Genomic DNA, 14,550 nt, shown 5'->3' on the forward strand with positions numbered 1-14,550 from the left:
TAGTAACCTGCTTTTTACAAAGTCAGTGGGCCATGGGTAGGGCAGCCTAGTAATGATAGATGATCTAACTAAATTAATGTTAAAAATTGTTTGAGTTTGAATTATACCTTTGGGCATATTAAGTGAAGATTTAAATTAAATGTAACCATAAATGATGATGATGATATAGTAACATATTAAAATGGTATGATAAGCTTCATTAAGAAACAAAAGAAGAAGACAACTTAGAGAAGTCCAGGCCTTCCCAGCAGAAATATGTTGGACATGCAAGTAGTCAGTCCAAAATTAATTCTAGGGGATGGCTACAAGGTTTGGAACCAGTGTTCACCCAACATTTGTTTAGAACATTTGTTATTTGTTTTAGGGTTTTCTAGTGGGAGAGGAGGCATTTGTTGGACTTATTTATCACCTTACTTGATCTTTAATTAAAAATTTGAATAGGTAGTAAACATATACATGGTTCAGAAATTCAAAAATATTGAAAGATGTACAGGGAACATGTCTTTCCCCTGTTCTGTATCTGCCCAGCTCTTACATTACCGTAGTCAACCATTTTTATTAGTTTGTGGATCCTTCCATAAGTTTATTATGTAAATACAAAATACATATGTAGTCGGCCCTTGAACAATGCAGGAGTTAGGGGTGCTGACCTTCCAAGCAGTTAGATGGTTCTTCTGTATCCGGGGTTCTACATCCTTGGATTCAGCCAGCTGGGGATTGTGTAGCACTATAGTATTTACTGTGTATAAGCAGATCCACACAGTTCAGACCTGTGTTGTTCAAAAGTCAACTGTGCTCCAGTATACCCCCAGTTTTCAACACGAATTAATATGCATAATAGCCCCAGGTTTTACCTACTGTTCGGAACACTCTTCATATTTTCCACTTCATTAAATATCATGGAGATTCTTCCATATCAATACATACAGCTTTTTCATTGTTTTTCATAGTTAAATCCAAAGTGCCCATGAAGATCTATGGTTAGTTTTTTAAAACATTTTAATTTAAGAAATTTGAGTAGCTTCCCCTGAATTTAAGGTGTTATCTTAAATAATTTATTTTTGTATTTTCCTATAATAAACCAAGAATAAGTTTGGTCAGTTGACTATCTGGGCCAATCTAGATAGCTTTCAATCTATGCAGTCTTTTTTTTTTCCCCCAAATTCTTTTATTGCAGTAAAATACATGTAACAAAACTTACTATGGTAACCATTTTTTCAGTGACATTAAATACATTCACAGTGTTGGCAACCATCACCACCAGCCATGTCCATAACTCTTTTCATTTTATAACTGAAACTCTGTACTTGTTAAACAATAACTCTCCATTCCCCACTTCTCCTAGCCCCTGGTAATCACCATTCTACTTTTTTTTTTTTTTTTTGCGGTATTCGGGCCTCTCACTGTTGTGGCCTCTCCCATTGTGGAGCACAGGCTCCGGACGCGCAGGCTCAGCGGCCATGGCTCATGGGCCCAGCCGCTCCGTGGCATGTGGGATCTTCCCGGACCGGGGCACGAACCCGCGTCCGCTGCATCGGCAGGCGGACTCTCAACCACTGCACCACCAGGGAAGCCCACCATTCTACTTTTTCTCTCTATGATCTTGACTACTCTAAGTACCTCATATAAATTGAAACATACAGTATTTGCCTTTTTGTGACTGGCTTATTTCACTTAGCTAATGTTGTTAAGGTTCATCCATATTTTAGTATGTTGCAGTTTTCCTTCTTTTTTGAGGCCAAATAATATTCCATTGTGTGTGTGTATATCTATATATCCATTTATCCGTTGGTGGACACTTGGGTTACTTCCATGGTGTTAGCTGTTGTGAATAATGCTGCTATGAACATGTGTGTACAGATATCTCTTTGAGATCCTGCTTTTAATTCTTTTGGGTATATACCAGAAGTGGAATTGCTGGGTCATATGGTAAATTCTATTTTTTATTTTTTGAGGAATCACCATACTGTTTCCCACAGTGGCTGTACCATTTTACATTTCCCCCAACAGTGAACAAGGGTTCTGTCTTCTTTACAGCCTCACCTACACTTGTTTTCTGTTTGTTTGTTGTTTTATAGTAGCTATTCTATTAAGCATGAGGTGGTATCTCGTTGTTGTTTTGATTTGCATTTTCCTAATGGTTAATGGTGTTGAGCATCTTTTCATGTGCTTTATCGACCATTTGTATATCTTCTTTGGAGAAATGTCTATTCAAGTCCTTTGCCCATTTTTGAATTATTTGTTTTTTCTTTTGTTCTTGAAGCCTCTTTGCACCTCTGTGATCAGCAATTAGAGCACAGACCCCTGATATTTGGAGTATAGAGTCCTGTTTTCCCACCCTGGCCTCCCACAAGCTGCGTGCAAGCTGCTCCAGGAACACCTGCACTACTGCTTACCACATGGCTAGGAATAGAGGATGGGTAGCTGCTACTGTGCTAAGGGCTTAGATTGACGAAACTTAACTGCAATATACTATCCAGGTCTTCCTCTGGAAGTTGCAAGCCTTCAGTAGACTCCAGAGTTCCAAGATAGTTGCATCAAATTCTGCCAGTTCAGTTGTTGTCTAGGTGGACAGACAGATTCCTGGTACTTACTACTTTGCCATTTCCCAGAATTCTCTCTATGTAATCTTTTGTTAAATGATTAGTGGAAAGCTTTATAGACAACAGCTGGAGCAGACTGTTTAAACTACTTAGGCCATTGGTTTTTTTAATGTTTCTTTTTTGTTGTTGCTATTAAGCAGCAAAATTCTTTTTACAAATGAAATCTGATGTGGATTTCCAACATACAAAACAGCTAAAAGCAGAGCAGCTCTGGCCTGACATTCCCTCCCTCACCAATACCCGTCAGCTCCACACCCCTTTTCTTCTTCCCACCTCCACTCTGAGGAAGCCCTTGTTGAGGTGGCGAAGAGATTAAATGAGCAGGTTAGCATTTCCCAAGATATGTACTAAGGAATGAATATTAATGATGAGGGATGTCAGTAGATATTGAATGGGGAAAAATTCCATAATCAAATTAATTTTGGAAACCTTGGATTGGATAAGAGTTAAACCTATTCTTTAACTATGAACCTGTGTGAATTATGAATCCCCCAAAAGGAAGTTTATATGTACAACATTTGCCAAACTTATTTGACCATCAGTTTTTTTAAAGAAGTAACTTGAAGAACACTAGTTTGAGAACCTCATTTCTTTATTCTATAGTGAAAGTCAAGATATGAGAAATTATTTGACTTGTTCAGGGACACCCAGCACTAACTTATTTCAGAAAGGTTTTTAGACACTTAGTTGACACTCAGTAAATTGGAGTGAAAAACGGAACCAAAGCTCGTTATGCGTAGTATAGTGTTCTTTCTTTTATACTACACTGCCTCAGCAATTTGAGATTTGTTCTGCCAAGTGCCATATACATATACTTTCTAAGAAAACTCTGTCATCAGGTTTTATCGTGTATTGCACTCTCAACAATACGCACAGTACTTATAGGAAAATAGAGATGTAATATGTGATCTCAGAGTATAAGGAAATCACAAAGTAATTGTGATACAACACTTTTTTTTTTTTTTGCTGTACGCGGGCCTGTCACTGTTGTGGCCTCTCCCGTTGTGAAGCACAGGCTCCGGACGCACAGGCTCAGCGGCCATGGCTCACGGGCCCAGCCGCTCCATGGCATGTGGGATCTTCCTGGACCGGGGCACGAACCCGTGTCCCCTGCATCGGCAGGTGGACTCTCAACCACTGCGCCACCAGGGAAGCCCGATACAACACTTTTGTCCATTCACCAAATAACATTTAACTGTACTAGCTGTTCATAATAGTGATGAGGAAGGCAGAAATGTCCCTCCCCACTACAGCTTAAACCTAGTCAGATACATTAAAGATTAGCAAACAGTGTAAGAGAAGAATGGATCTATGTGTGGTCATTTGAAGTTAAAATCAATATTGAGGACATTATTAGGAAAATTATTTAAGATATATGTATATTTTTAGCATATAACTGTATAAAAAGTTGAATTGTTTTCTAATTGTTCTTGAAAAGTACACTTTCTTCTCTGGCTATTATACTGAAAATGACAAAGGTTTGAATTATTCTGAGTTGTTTTGTTAGCTTCCAAGACCTTCACATATTGAAGTATCATTTTAAATGTACTTTGTCAAATTTGGTGGTATTGATGATTCTGCACACTGATCATGTATTTTTCACTCATACCTTATTAAATATTGCAGGAAGTCTTCCAAAGTTTAAAGAAAGAAAAGGTACAAGCTTGAGGAATTTCCATATTTTGGATTTTTTTTTTTGCATTGTGTTTAAAGGATTGTGTTTATGTTAACTGGATAATCTGCCATTTCAATCCACTCTTTTTTGAGGTTTTATACTTTTTGCATTACAGTTGATGGAAATACCTGGGCACAAGTAATTGCCTTATACCCAACTTTAGTAGAATGCATCACCTGCTCATCTTCAGAAGTCTGCTCTGCACTTAAAGAGGCACTAGTTCCTTTTAAGGATTTCATGCAACCACCAGCATCCAAAGTTCAAAATGGAGAATCTTGACCAGCTACAATAAATTTTAAGAAGAATGATATACAAAAATGTTTGCTCCTCAGTGAATTTTCTGTGAGAAGGACGTTTCTTACTACAAATAATTATTGGCAGCTGTTGTTAGCCTCCTTTAAATTGTACTTACCTGAGTTAAGTAATTCATATTACAAGCTTACATGTCAACAAAGGTTCCTGAATGAGTAGCAGTGCAAGCCTTTAATAAACTAAACTGATGGGAGAGATAGTTAATACTACAACATACCTGCTACCATATCTTCAGTTGGTGATTTAAAAGTAAGCTTATGTACAGTTTGTGGTGTATGTGTTAATGATGTACTTTTTAAAAAGAAAGAAAAGATATTTCATTTTGTCAGGTTTATTAGGCTGGTGTTTTTGCACCCTTTTTCTAGTACAAAATTGTACTAAAATTTTATGCAAGATGGTACTGTAACATTCCATATTGTCTATAACCAGCCTTTGTAAACAAAGGGAACTGATATACTTGTGTGTATAATAAATGGTACAGTTCTGTATAAAATAGTTGCATTTATTATTTAAATTTTTAAAATATTGATAATGTTAAATGCTTGAAACTGTATTTATTATTAATACAAAATTGTTTGCTTACATTTTTACTTATAATTTGCCTTCTTAAGTGGCAGATATGCTTATCGTATGATCATGCAGTTAGCTTAATGCTTATTTTAAATGTATTTACTAGTGACTATTAAACATCTGACCAGAAAGGTCATGAGAACACAACAGCAGATACTTTATGATTTGCTGATATTGCAACTTTGAAGTATAGGTTATTATTAAAACTTAATATATTGAGATAAATTGTAGCACTATGGCTCCATCATACCTCATTTCTTTAAATATCTTTCCCAGATTTCACTTAAGTCTGTCTCTTTTTATATTTGCTGTCTGGATTTTAAAGACTATTTTATATTTCTACTGATCTTTTTTTTTTCCCCCACTGACTAACAACATTGATCACTGTCTTTGAAATATGACCCAGGCAAGATAATCTTAGATTTCCTAAAATTTTGCAGTGAGGTTTTGTTCATTTGAGTGCTTCATTTTGTAACATATTCTCAAGAAGCAAATAACTGTGCTAACCCACAAATATAAAATATGTGTGTATTCTAAAACAATGAGAAGTGTATTTTTAGAGATGTGAAGCATTTAGAAGTACAGTAAACTTTCTGTCATGGAGTAAAATGCTAATTTTGTTTCACTTTCCTGTCTTAGTGAAGAAGAAGAGTGCTCTTGAATACACTAATTTAATTATTTCTTAAAAAACTGACTGGCCTAGCTCACTGTATTTTTTCTTTAATGGATTATGATATTATATTTTTCTTAGTTAAATTTTCATAATTATTTATGTGAAGACTCAAAGATGTTTAAAAATGATTATTCGTAAGAAATTACGATGGTCTTAGTATTATTTTAGTGTTCTGGAAGGCCTTTAATTTTAATAGAATTTATAAATTTCAGCCTCTCTAGAATAAGTATAAAACTACAAGAGGATATTAAAATTGAGTAATGAATTAGATACAATGTTGAGGCTGTTGTAATTGTGTATTTATTTAATTTGCACTAGTATCTGTAAACATGTGATAAGATCTTTTTTTTCCGAGGGGATGTTATTTTTCTTAACACTAATTAATGAATTTCTATTTTATAATTTCACCTAAAATTAAGGTAAAATATGGCATTTCCTAGTTTCTATCTTCAGCATTTCCTTAAAGAAAGTTGTGAAAAAAAAAATTCAATCTGTGTATTTAGTTTATTTTCTGTATTTGGATATGTTAAACTGGGAATTAGAAAAATCTGCATATCACTGATAAAGTGTTGAAATTGAATAAGAAGGGTAGTGTTCCAATTCAGTAACACGTTAAAAATATTGCCATGAATTTACATGAAGTAAAAATATGTCTGTTCTTGAGAAATAACAGATCAATTGCAATCAGAATAATTATTCTCCAGTGAAAGTTAGATGTGAGTCAAGGGTATGCAGCATATACTTATATAAACTGAGTAGTTTTAGCTAACATTGTATTAGTTTTCAATACTAGGACCATGCCCTACAGAAAAAAAAAAGGCATAAATATAGTGAATTTGTAAATACCATATAGTATGGTAATCATCCCAGTCTTAGTGACAAGCAAAGTGGGCTGCCCACTTCGTGGTATAATTTGACAGGTTTTTCCTCCCAGAATAAATATCTCCTGCCGCCCCCAAGAATCACTACTAACAATTCATTCCCTTGAGTCAAGGCTGCATTTTCTAAAATATCCTGATCCCTGGGGAGGTTAACACATTGCCCTTGTCTTGTTGGTATGAATTGCCTTCTTTAGTTACTAGAAGAACTGGGCTGTGTGAGATTACTATTGATAGATGCTAGAAGATTCAAAAAGGAAGCTCCCAAAGCTAAGATCATTTTATAGCACATTTGAGACTATGACTGGTCCTTGAAACAGTACTAATAATGTCCTGTGGGATACATATTATAAATACAATGAGTTTTAAGCTTCACGTAATCACCTTTTGTCCCTGACAGTACCTGTCTTATATGGATTGCAGGACAGCTGGCATATGCCAACAATTGGATTAAAGTCCTTTTCTAGCTATTTTTTCCACTAAAAAGGAGACAAACTAATTTTCAACTTGAATAACTTACTTTTTAGTTTCCTATAATGCCAAAAAGGAAAAGGTCATTTTGTAGTTTCTTATTTCGTATTTCTTTATAAAAGCTAGTGTTAAGTTTTGTTAGTTTTACTGTATACTTTTGTGAGTAACATTCATTTCTGAGAAGCCTGTTAGGTGCATAAAAGTCTGGCTTAGAGAGACCCACTTTTCACTTGCTTTCATTTTAAATTTTATTAACAGCTATGTTGTTTCTTACCTATTTTTCCCTTGTGTGATGATTATTCATCTCTTGCTATATTCCTTAAATTATATTTAGTACCAGAAGGAAGAGATGAACAATTCAGCACATATATTTTACTGTGATGAATAACATTCACTTAATTTAATTCTGTAGCAGGCCAATAACTAGGTTGTCCTTTCTCATTGTAACCTTAGAGTATTTTGTTCATCATCACAGTTTGGTACCTCTAGTCCTAGGTAACCATTGGGCCAAAGAGTCAACTCAAGAGTATTAATAAGGTTATACACTGTGTTAATGAATGACAGTGTAGTTATATATAAGGACTAATATATTCTTCTCAAATGTAGAATAATTCAGATGAGCGACCAAATCCTCAGGAGTCTGCTGTAGGTGATGTGACATCTGGCTAGCCAAGGCACAGCTCTTGTGATTCACAGTACCTGTGATTGCTATAGAAATTAATCATGGAGATTTAGAAGCCTCTGAAGAATTAATCTATGTCCAGGCCGAGAATATTGTTGATTACTTTTTTTTTTTAAATGGAAAACTACCACAAATGTAGACAAAAATGGTCTCATGAAAGCATTGCCAGCAGCCTAGTATGTTCTTTAGATTTCTACTTATCAGGTTTGGCCTTTGGGGCAGATATGCTCATCTTGTGTAAAGTACCACATTTTACTATGCTTTGTGTTGCAGGGTTGTATTTATCTACATTATTAGAGTGAATTTTGCTTTTTTTTTTTTTTTTTAACCATTTGTGAGAAGAACCAGGAGTTCATACCGCCTGGTTTGTTACCAATTTATATACTATGGGAAAGCAGCTTTTAATGCTTCAAAATCACTTGAATTAAATTTGTTTTTAATCTCTGCTAAGTAGAGTAGTGCTTTCAGTTTGAATGAAGAGTTTTTATAGATTGGGAAAGAAAGTTATAATGTCTATCTTATATAAAAACTATTTCAGAGGATTTAGATAAATACCAATTTCTTACAAATCTAGTAATTTTGAATGTCTAGCAGTGTTGGCTCTCTTTAAATAAGGAGCATGTTGTGATCCTTTTGTGAATATAAACAACTCTTAGTAATCCTGATGAATTGTGAGGCTGTGAGAAGCTGAGGCTCTGCCTCTTATTTAGTTTGAAGCCTGTTAACTTTTCAAAGCCTCTGTTTTCTTATCTCTAAAACAGATGATAATGAGTTACTCATGCTTTAGAGAAAACAAAATAGTTTGAATTTTGAGTTGATTTGGTAATGACATTCTTGGGGTAGTTGTTTGATAAATTTATTACTGTACTATTAATTGAGATCTTTGACTATATATTTTTCTCCCCTTTTCTCCTTTTTTAAATTGTATGTTTACCTTATTTCCTTTCTTATACACTCCCCTAGTTTCTCTTTTTCTCCTCTCATTTCTCTTTCATTCTCTGCCTCTTTTCTTCCAGCTTTTCTTCTAATTTCACCTGTATCTGTTCAGAAGAAACAGAGCTATTAGTGGTAGAGCCACTGCCAATTGCCTTTCTATTAAATGAGACTCTGGAAATACCTTCTACTTTGGCCACTGTTGGTTTTTTGCAAAGGTGGAGTCCCCCTGCCATTTCAAACTAGCTGAACAAGTTAAAGTAATATGTGGCCATAGCTCCTACTATCTTTCCGAATCTACAAGATTCGGCAGCCAGGATGCTCACAAAATGAGATTGCTATAAATGTGATGAATTCAGCAGCTAAACTTGGAACAATCATGTCTTTTATGTAAATAGAGAGATCATACCACTTTTCTCAAAAGGGAGTCTTTAGACTCATTCATGAGTTTTTGGTTTTTTTGTCTTTTTGGGGGGAGGTCTTTTTGTTTTTGGAGGCAGATACTTTGAACTATTTTATATTTATGTTATCTAAATACTCGTTGATTTATAATATTTGCATGGTGCCTACTTTCAAGGAGGACTTAGAAGCAGCATATTGCCCATGTATTTCAGCTGTTTCTATTTTTCTGTTGAAAGCAGTATTCTTTGATAGAAGACCTGGAATGTTATAGTACTCATCTTCAAGTCTTTCTTGGGTGTATTTGGTATCCATATGGTTGATGCTTGTAATGATACAGAGGTCAGTTGAAACATTCTTAATCACACTGTGGGATTGATTCTAGCCCCTCAGAAAAAAAGAAAATTATTGTACCCTTGAATTTTGAGATCACTTTCAGTTGCTGCAAGTGTGGCTATATTAAATTTTATTTTAAATATTCAATAAATAGTGCCACCAGGGAAGACCTGCTAAACCATGCCACCATTGTGGGAAACTATTGCAATATAATACCAACTGCTCCTTTCCATGAACTTTTACTAGATGGAGAAAAACTCCAAAGCTATAATATTGCAGTCTTATTCTTTTTATCTAGAAAAATAAAATATTAGACTTCAGACCCAACTGTGCAAATTGCATTTGCTTTCCAGCTTTTACTACCTCTGTGTCATAATTTTAACACATAAGATACAACTCCTGTCTCTTAAGGCAGTTACCATATGGTGTTTATGTCAGACTGGATATATTTATCTAATTTTGTGAGATTCTTTTTTAGTTCCCGACACAGTTCTTGAAAGTAATACTGCTGTTGTTACACTTCCTCCTTGCAATTTTTATGTTGTTGAGATGTATCAGTTATGTATTATAATCACGAAAGTCTCTTGGCTTCAAACCCAAATTTTCTTTGTGGCCTAGGATGGATTTTTCGCAAAAACTGCATAGATACGGCTGTGATTACATAGATCCTTAATTTGCTTTACAGTTAGCACTCAGCATGATTCTAGGTTTTTAATTATGTTCCAGCAGTACTAGTTTTCTCAGTATAACTTAAAGTCATAACCACTTTGAGAATTTACTTTCAGATCTGATAAATTATTCATTTTTTCCTTTCATATACTTTGTTTGCATCCTCATCCCCACGAGGTTCAACACTTCAGTGACATCCCATGTCATTGCCTCTGTTTAAAGACTTCATAAGTGATTCAAACATTTGTATGAACTTGGAAAAACTTTCATAAAATATAATGAGATGTGTTTTGAGACCTTTGTTGAAACTATTAATATATAAAATGAAGAAAAGAATATACAGTCAGAAGGACATTATGAAATATCAGCAGTTTAGAAAAAAGAAGATTTATAACTTAAAATTTTAGGTCAAGTAAAGAACATAATCCTCATCTGGATTAGACTCAGTTATCTCTTTTGTTTTATGAGCACTCCTATTTATTACTTTTTTAAAATTTATTTTATTTATTTTTGACTGTTGGGTCTTCGTTGCTGTGTGCGGGCTTTCTCTAGTTGTGGAGAGCGGGAGCTACTCTTTGTTGCGGTGCGTGGGCTTCTCATTGCGGTGGCTTCTCTTGCTGCAGAGCATGGGCTCTAGGCTGCAGGCTTCAGTAGTTGTGGCACGGGGGCTCAGTAGTTGTGGCTTGTGGGCTCTAGAGCGCAGGCTCAGCAGTTGTGGCGCTCAGGCTTCATTGCTCTGCGGCATGTGGGATCTTCCTGGACCAGGGCTCGAACCCGTGTCCCCTGCATTGGCAGGCGGATTCTCAACCACTGCACCACCAGGGAAGCCCTCCTATTTATTTTTAATTTAGTGAGGCTAATTTTGGAACTGGCTACCTATAGCAATGACAGACCATCCCTCCACCTCTCAAAGACAAATAATTTGTTTTAAAGTTTCCTTCTTGAAAACCTGACTTGTGTGATAAACGTATTCTGAAAGATTCCTCCATAGTATTTACAGAAGTCAAGTGTAGTTATAGTAATTTTTCTAACTTCTAATTTTAATCATTTCTGGAGGACCTAGTATGTGTCAGCCAGGGCTTTGCCTATATTATTCCTTTTAATTCTCACAGCAGTTCCTGCAAGGAAGGTATTAATTTTACTCATTTTACAGAGGAGGAAGTCAAGGTTTAGCAGGTCAAGTGACTTACTTAGAGACACATAGCTGAAGTCCCTGAATAAGCATCTCTTATTTCAAAAGCAGTTTTTTCTACACCATGCTAGATTCACGTTTTACAAAAATGATCCGCACTTCATTAAAATCCAAGCCTTACTGAAGTAAATTGAAAATGCTTTTTAGACAATTACTATTTCTGTGAATAGGAATTGGGACAAAAACACTTGAACATAACTATGAAGTACTGTGAAAAAAAGATTTGTCTAATGACTGGGACCTCCAGAGCTGCACTGGGTTTTTATTTGGTCCAAGAGAGTTTAAAACATCTTACTGATTTGTAGTTTGTTATAAGAGGTTATATTATAACCAATAGCTTAGTGGTTAAGAGCCCAGAGTTTGGGGCTAGACTTCCTAGATTCAGATTTCAGCACTGTTACTTACTAGATGTGTGACCTTGGGTTAATTAATCTGATTTGGCTTCCTCATCTGTAACATAGAGTTCATAGTAGTGTTTAACTCATAGAGTTGTTTATTAGGATTTTAAAAAGGAGTGTTGTGAAGAACTGTCCCAGGGCACACGGTAACTGGTGGATGTTACATAAAACAAAAATTTTGGCCCATGTCATTCAAGAAATGGTCAGAAAACCCATACCTTCTCACGAAAAGATAGTGTTTTTGTCTTTTACTGGACAACCACAGCATAGTGAGAACCTACTATGTGTATATTCATAACTGTATCCTTGCTGTATGGACAGAAGTCATTGGGGGCTTCCAGGTGCTGATAGCTAGTTGGGTCCAAAGGATATTTGAGGGTATTTCAGGTAAAGACAAATAATGCGAGCAAGGCATATATCTGAGATATGAGGAAACTGAGAGAGTACATTTCGATGTGTTGTGTGAAACAAGGTTGATGGTAAAGGATTGAGGCCCGTTCATGAAATTCCTTGAAAGCCAAGCAGAGTAATTTAGATTTGAGGTGGCAGGAGTTTGGAGTGATTATTTTTAGGAGTATATTATGAAACTAAGGAAGATAAACTTGCAGTTATAAGCAGGATAAAGTGGAAGGAATATAGAGTAGGGAGAGCTAAGGTAGGCTACAGCTGTTGCAATTTTTGTGCTGTGAGGTCATGGTGAAGGATTGATAAGGTGAGCACGCTCACATTAGGAAAGGAAAGGATGATTAGATTCTGGCTATTATGGGTGGAGGCAAAGAAAGAGTTGCTAACAGCACATTGTGTCTGGATGATGAGTACAGTGGTGTCAACACTGTCAAAAACAGGTTAATGGTGGAAAGGAATCTGATACAATTAGTGTAATGACTAAATTTATTTGGAAATTTTATTGCTCTAATGTATCTGTATACTGTAGACCAAATAACTGTTTGATGACCATTTGAATATCTGGACCATTATGACAAATGACATTTGCTACGGTGGAGGATAATGTGGTCCAGTGTACAGTGAATGAGCAGTGGGGGATGACGGCCATGGCAACCCAATCATTGCTTATGGGAACAAGGTGGTGTGAATCATAAACTATTAGTGAAGTTTCTACAGACTTTGTGGTAAGCATCACTGTGATGCAGTCAGTTTTGTCAACTTGGTCAAGTAAGGCACTTAATTGCAAGTATGTTCAATATGTACAAAAATACATATTGTTAATTGGAAGTAGTTCAGATTGGACATCGCAGGCAAACTGCCTTTAGCAGTTGCTTTAAAATGCGTACAAGCGTGACATTGAGATCGGTCAGTTAGTGGGCATACCCAAGTATATTTTATTTTTATTTATTTATTTATTTTTGCTGTACGTGGGCCTCTCACTGTTGTGGCCTCTCCCACTGCGGAGCACAGGCTCACGGGCCCAGCTGCTCCGCGGCACGTGGGATCTTCCCGGACCGGGGCACAAACCCGTGTCCCCAGCATCAGCAGGTGGACTCTCAACCACTGCGCCCCCAGGGAAGCCCCCCAAGTATATTTCAATGAATTCCCTGATGGTCCAGTGGTTACACTCTGTATATTCACGGCCAAGGGCCTGGGTTCTATCCCTGGTCAGGGAACTAAGATCCCACAAGCCAAGTGGCACAGCCAAAAAAGCCCAAATAAACCAAGTATATTTTATTTTCTTAATTTGCATATTACAAATTTTGTTTTGAAACATGTCAGGCAGGATGCTTTTTAATTTGAAAATTTGTTCAAGAAATTGTGTCCCATCACCAATACTATATAGAATAGAAATGAAAACCCAGTGTTACGTAATCTTTAATTTGCATGAAATTCTTTGGCTGAGAAGATGTTATCAAAATTAGATTGTGCTGGTTTAAAGGAATAGAAAACGTACTTGTCCAAAAAGCACATGGATGTCCCTTGTGCGTAGTTTGGAGTCTGGACCTCAGCTCTCTGGCCTTCGTGAAGGGATCAAAGTCTCCACGCAGAGTCAGTTCCAAATCTGAACACACTCTTCAGTTCCTCCATTCCTTACTTTTGTTATGTGGTCTGGATTTTCAGGAGCGTGATGACTAACAGTATTGCCAGATTTAGCAGATAAAAATATAGGACGCCAGTTAAATTTGAAGTTCAAATAAACAATTTTGTGTGTGTGTATGGGACATACATATACTAAAAAACTATTCGTTTATCTGAAATTTGAATTTAACTAGACGCTCCGTATCTTAACTGGCAACCCCTGTTTACTTTTTCTTCACAATGATTTGTTAACTTCACAGAAAGTCTCAAAATGGGAGACAAAAAGTTAACTTGCCTGGCCCCAAAGCAGATGGGGCTTACGGCAGTCGGCCTTTTCCCAAACTTGGCCTTTAAAAAAAAAAAAAAAGAAAAGAAACCACCCACAAGTCCCAGGAGCCTGCGCGTTTAAAGTAAGCAGGGCAGCAGCTTTCCCGCCGGTTTTCTGCGTAATGTAGCACGGCGGCCACGCCGCGGGGTGGAGCGCATGTGGCGGTGTCCTTGCCGGATGCGAAAGGAGGTGCCAGAAACTTTAAACCCCGGCCAGAAGACAACGTGTCCACTTAGACGGCGGTAAGTGCCGCCATTTTCTTTGCGGGCAAAGACTGAGAGAAGTTAGGGGCTCCACTTTGCCCCGTAAAGCGGATTGGGGGGAATGGCCCACGGCCTCAGCACTTTGGTGACGTGGAATCGGGGTCCCCCCCTTTGGGGGCTGATTTCTAGTGACACGTCGA

The 14,550-nt window shown here is 36.7% G+C and overlaps 1 protein-coding gene across 8 annotated transcripts in view; it reads left to right on the forward strand.

Moving 5' to 3' along the window:
* The window catches only part of MON2 (MON2 regulator of endosome-to-Golgi trafficking), a 200,508-nt gene that overhangs the window by 117,597 nt on the left and 68,361 nt on the right, over positions 1-14,550 (forward strand). For all 8 annotated transcript variants that reach the window (XM_089919984.1, XM_089919982.1, XM_089919985.1 and 5 more), the window contains one exon: positions 4,394-14,389. In XM_089919984.1, the coding sequence (XP_089776110.1) occupies positions 4,394-4,557 (164 nt within the window). In that variant the 3' untranslated portion in view covers positions 4,558-14,389. The remainder of the gene's footprint in view (positions 1-4,393; positions 14,390-14,550) is intronic.

This window comes from Delphinapterus leucas, chromosome 11, assembly GCF_059928025.1.
Source record: "Delphinapterus leucas isolate spDelLeu-1000000601 "Yukka" chromosome 11, BTC_Dleu_Yukka2, whole genome shotgun sequence".
Lineage (NCBI taxonomy): Eukaryota > Metazoa > Chordata > Mammalia > Artiodactyla > Monodontidae > Delphinapterus > Delphinapterus leucas.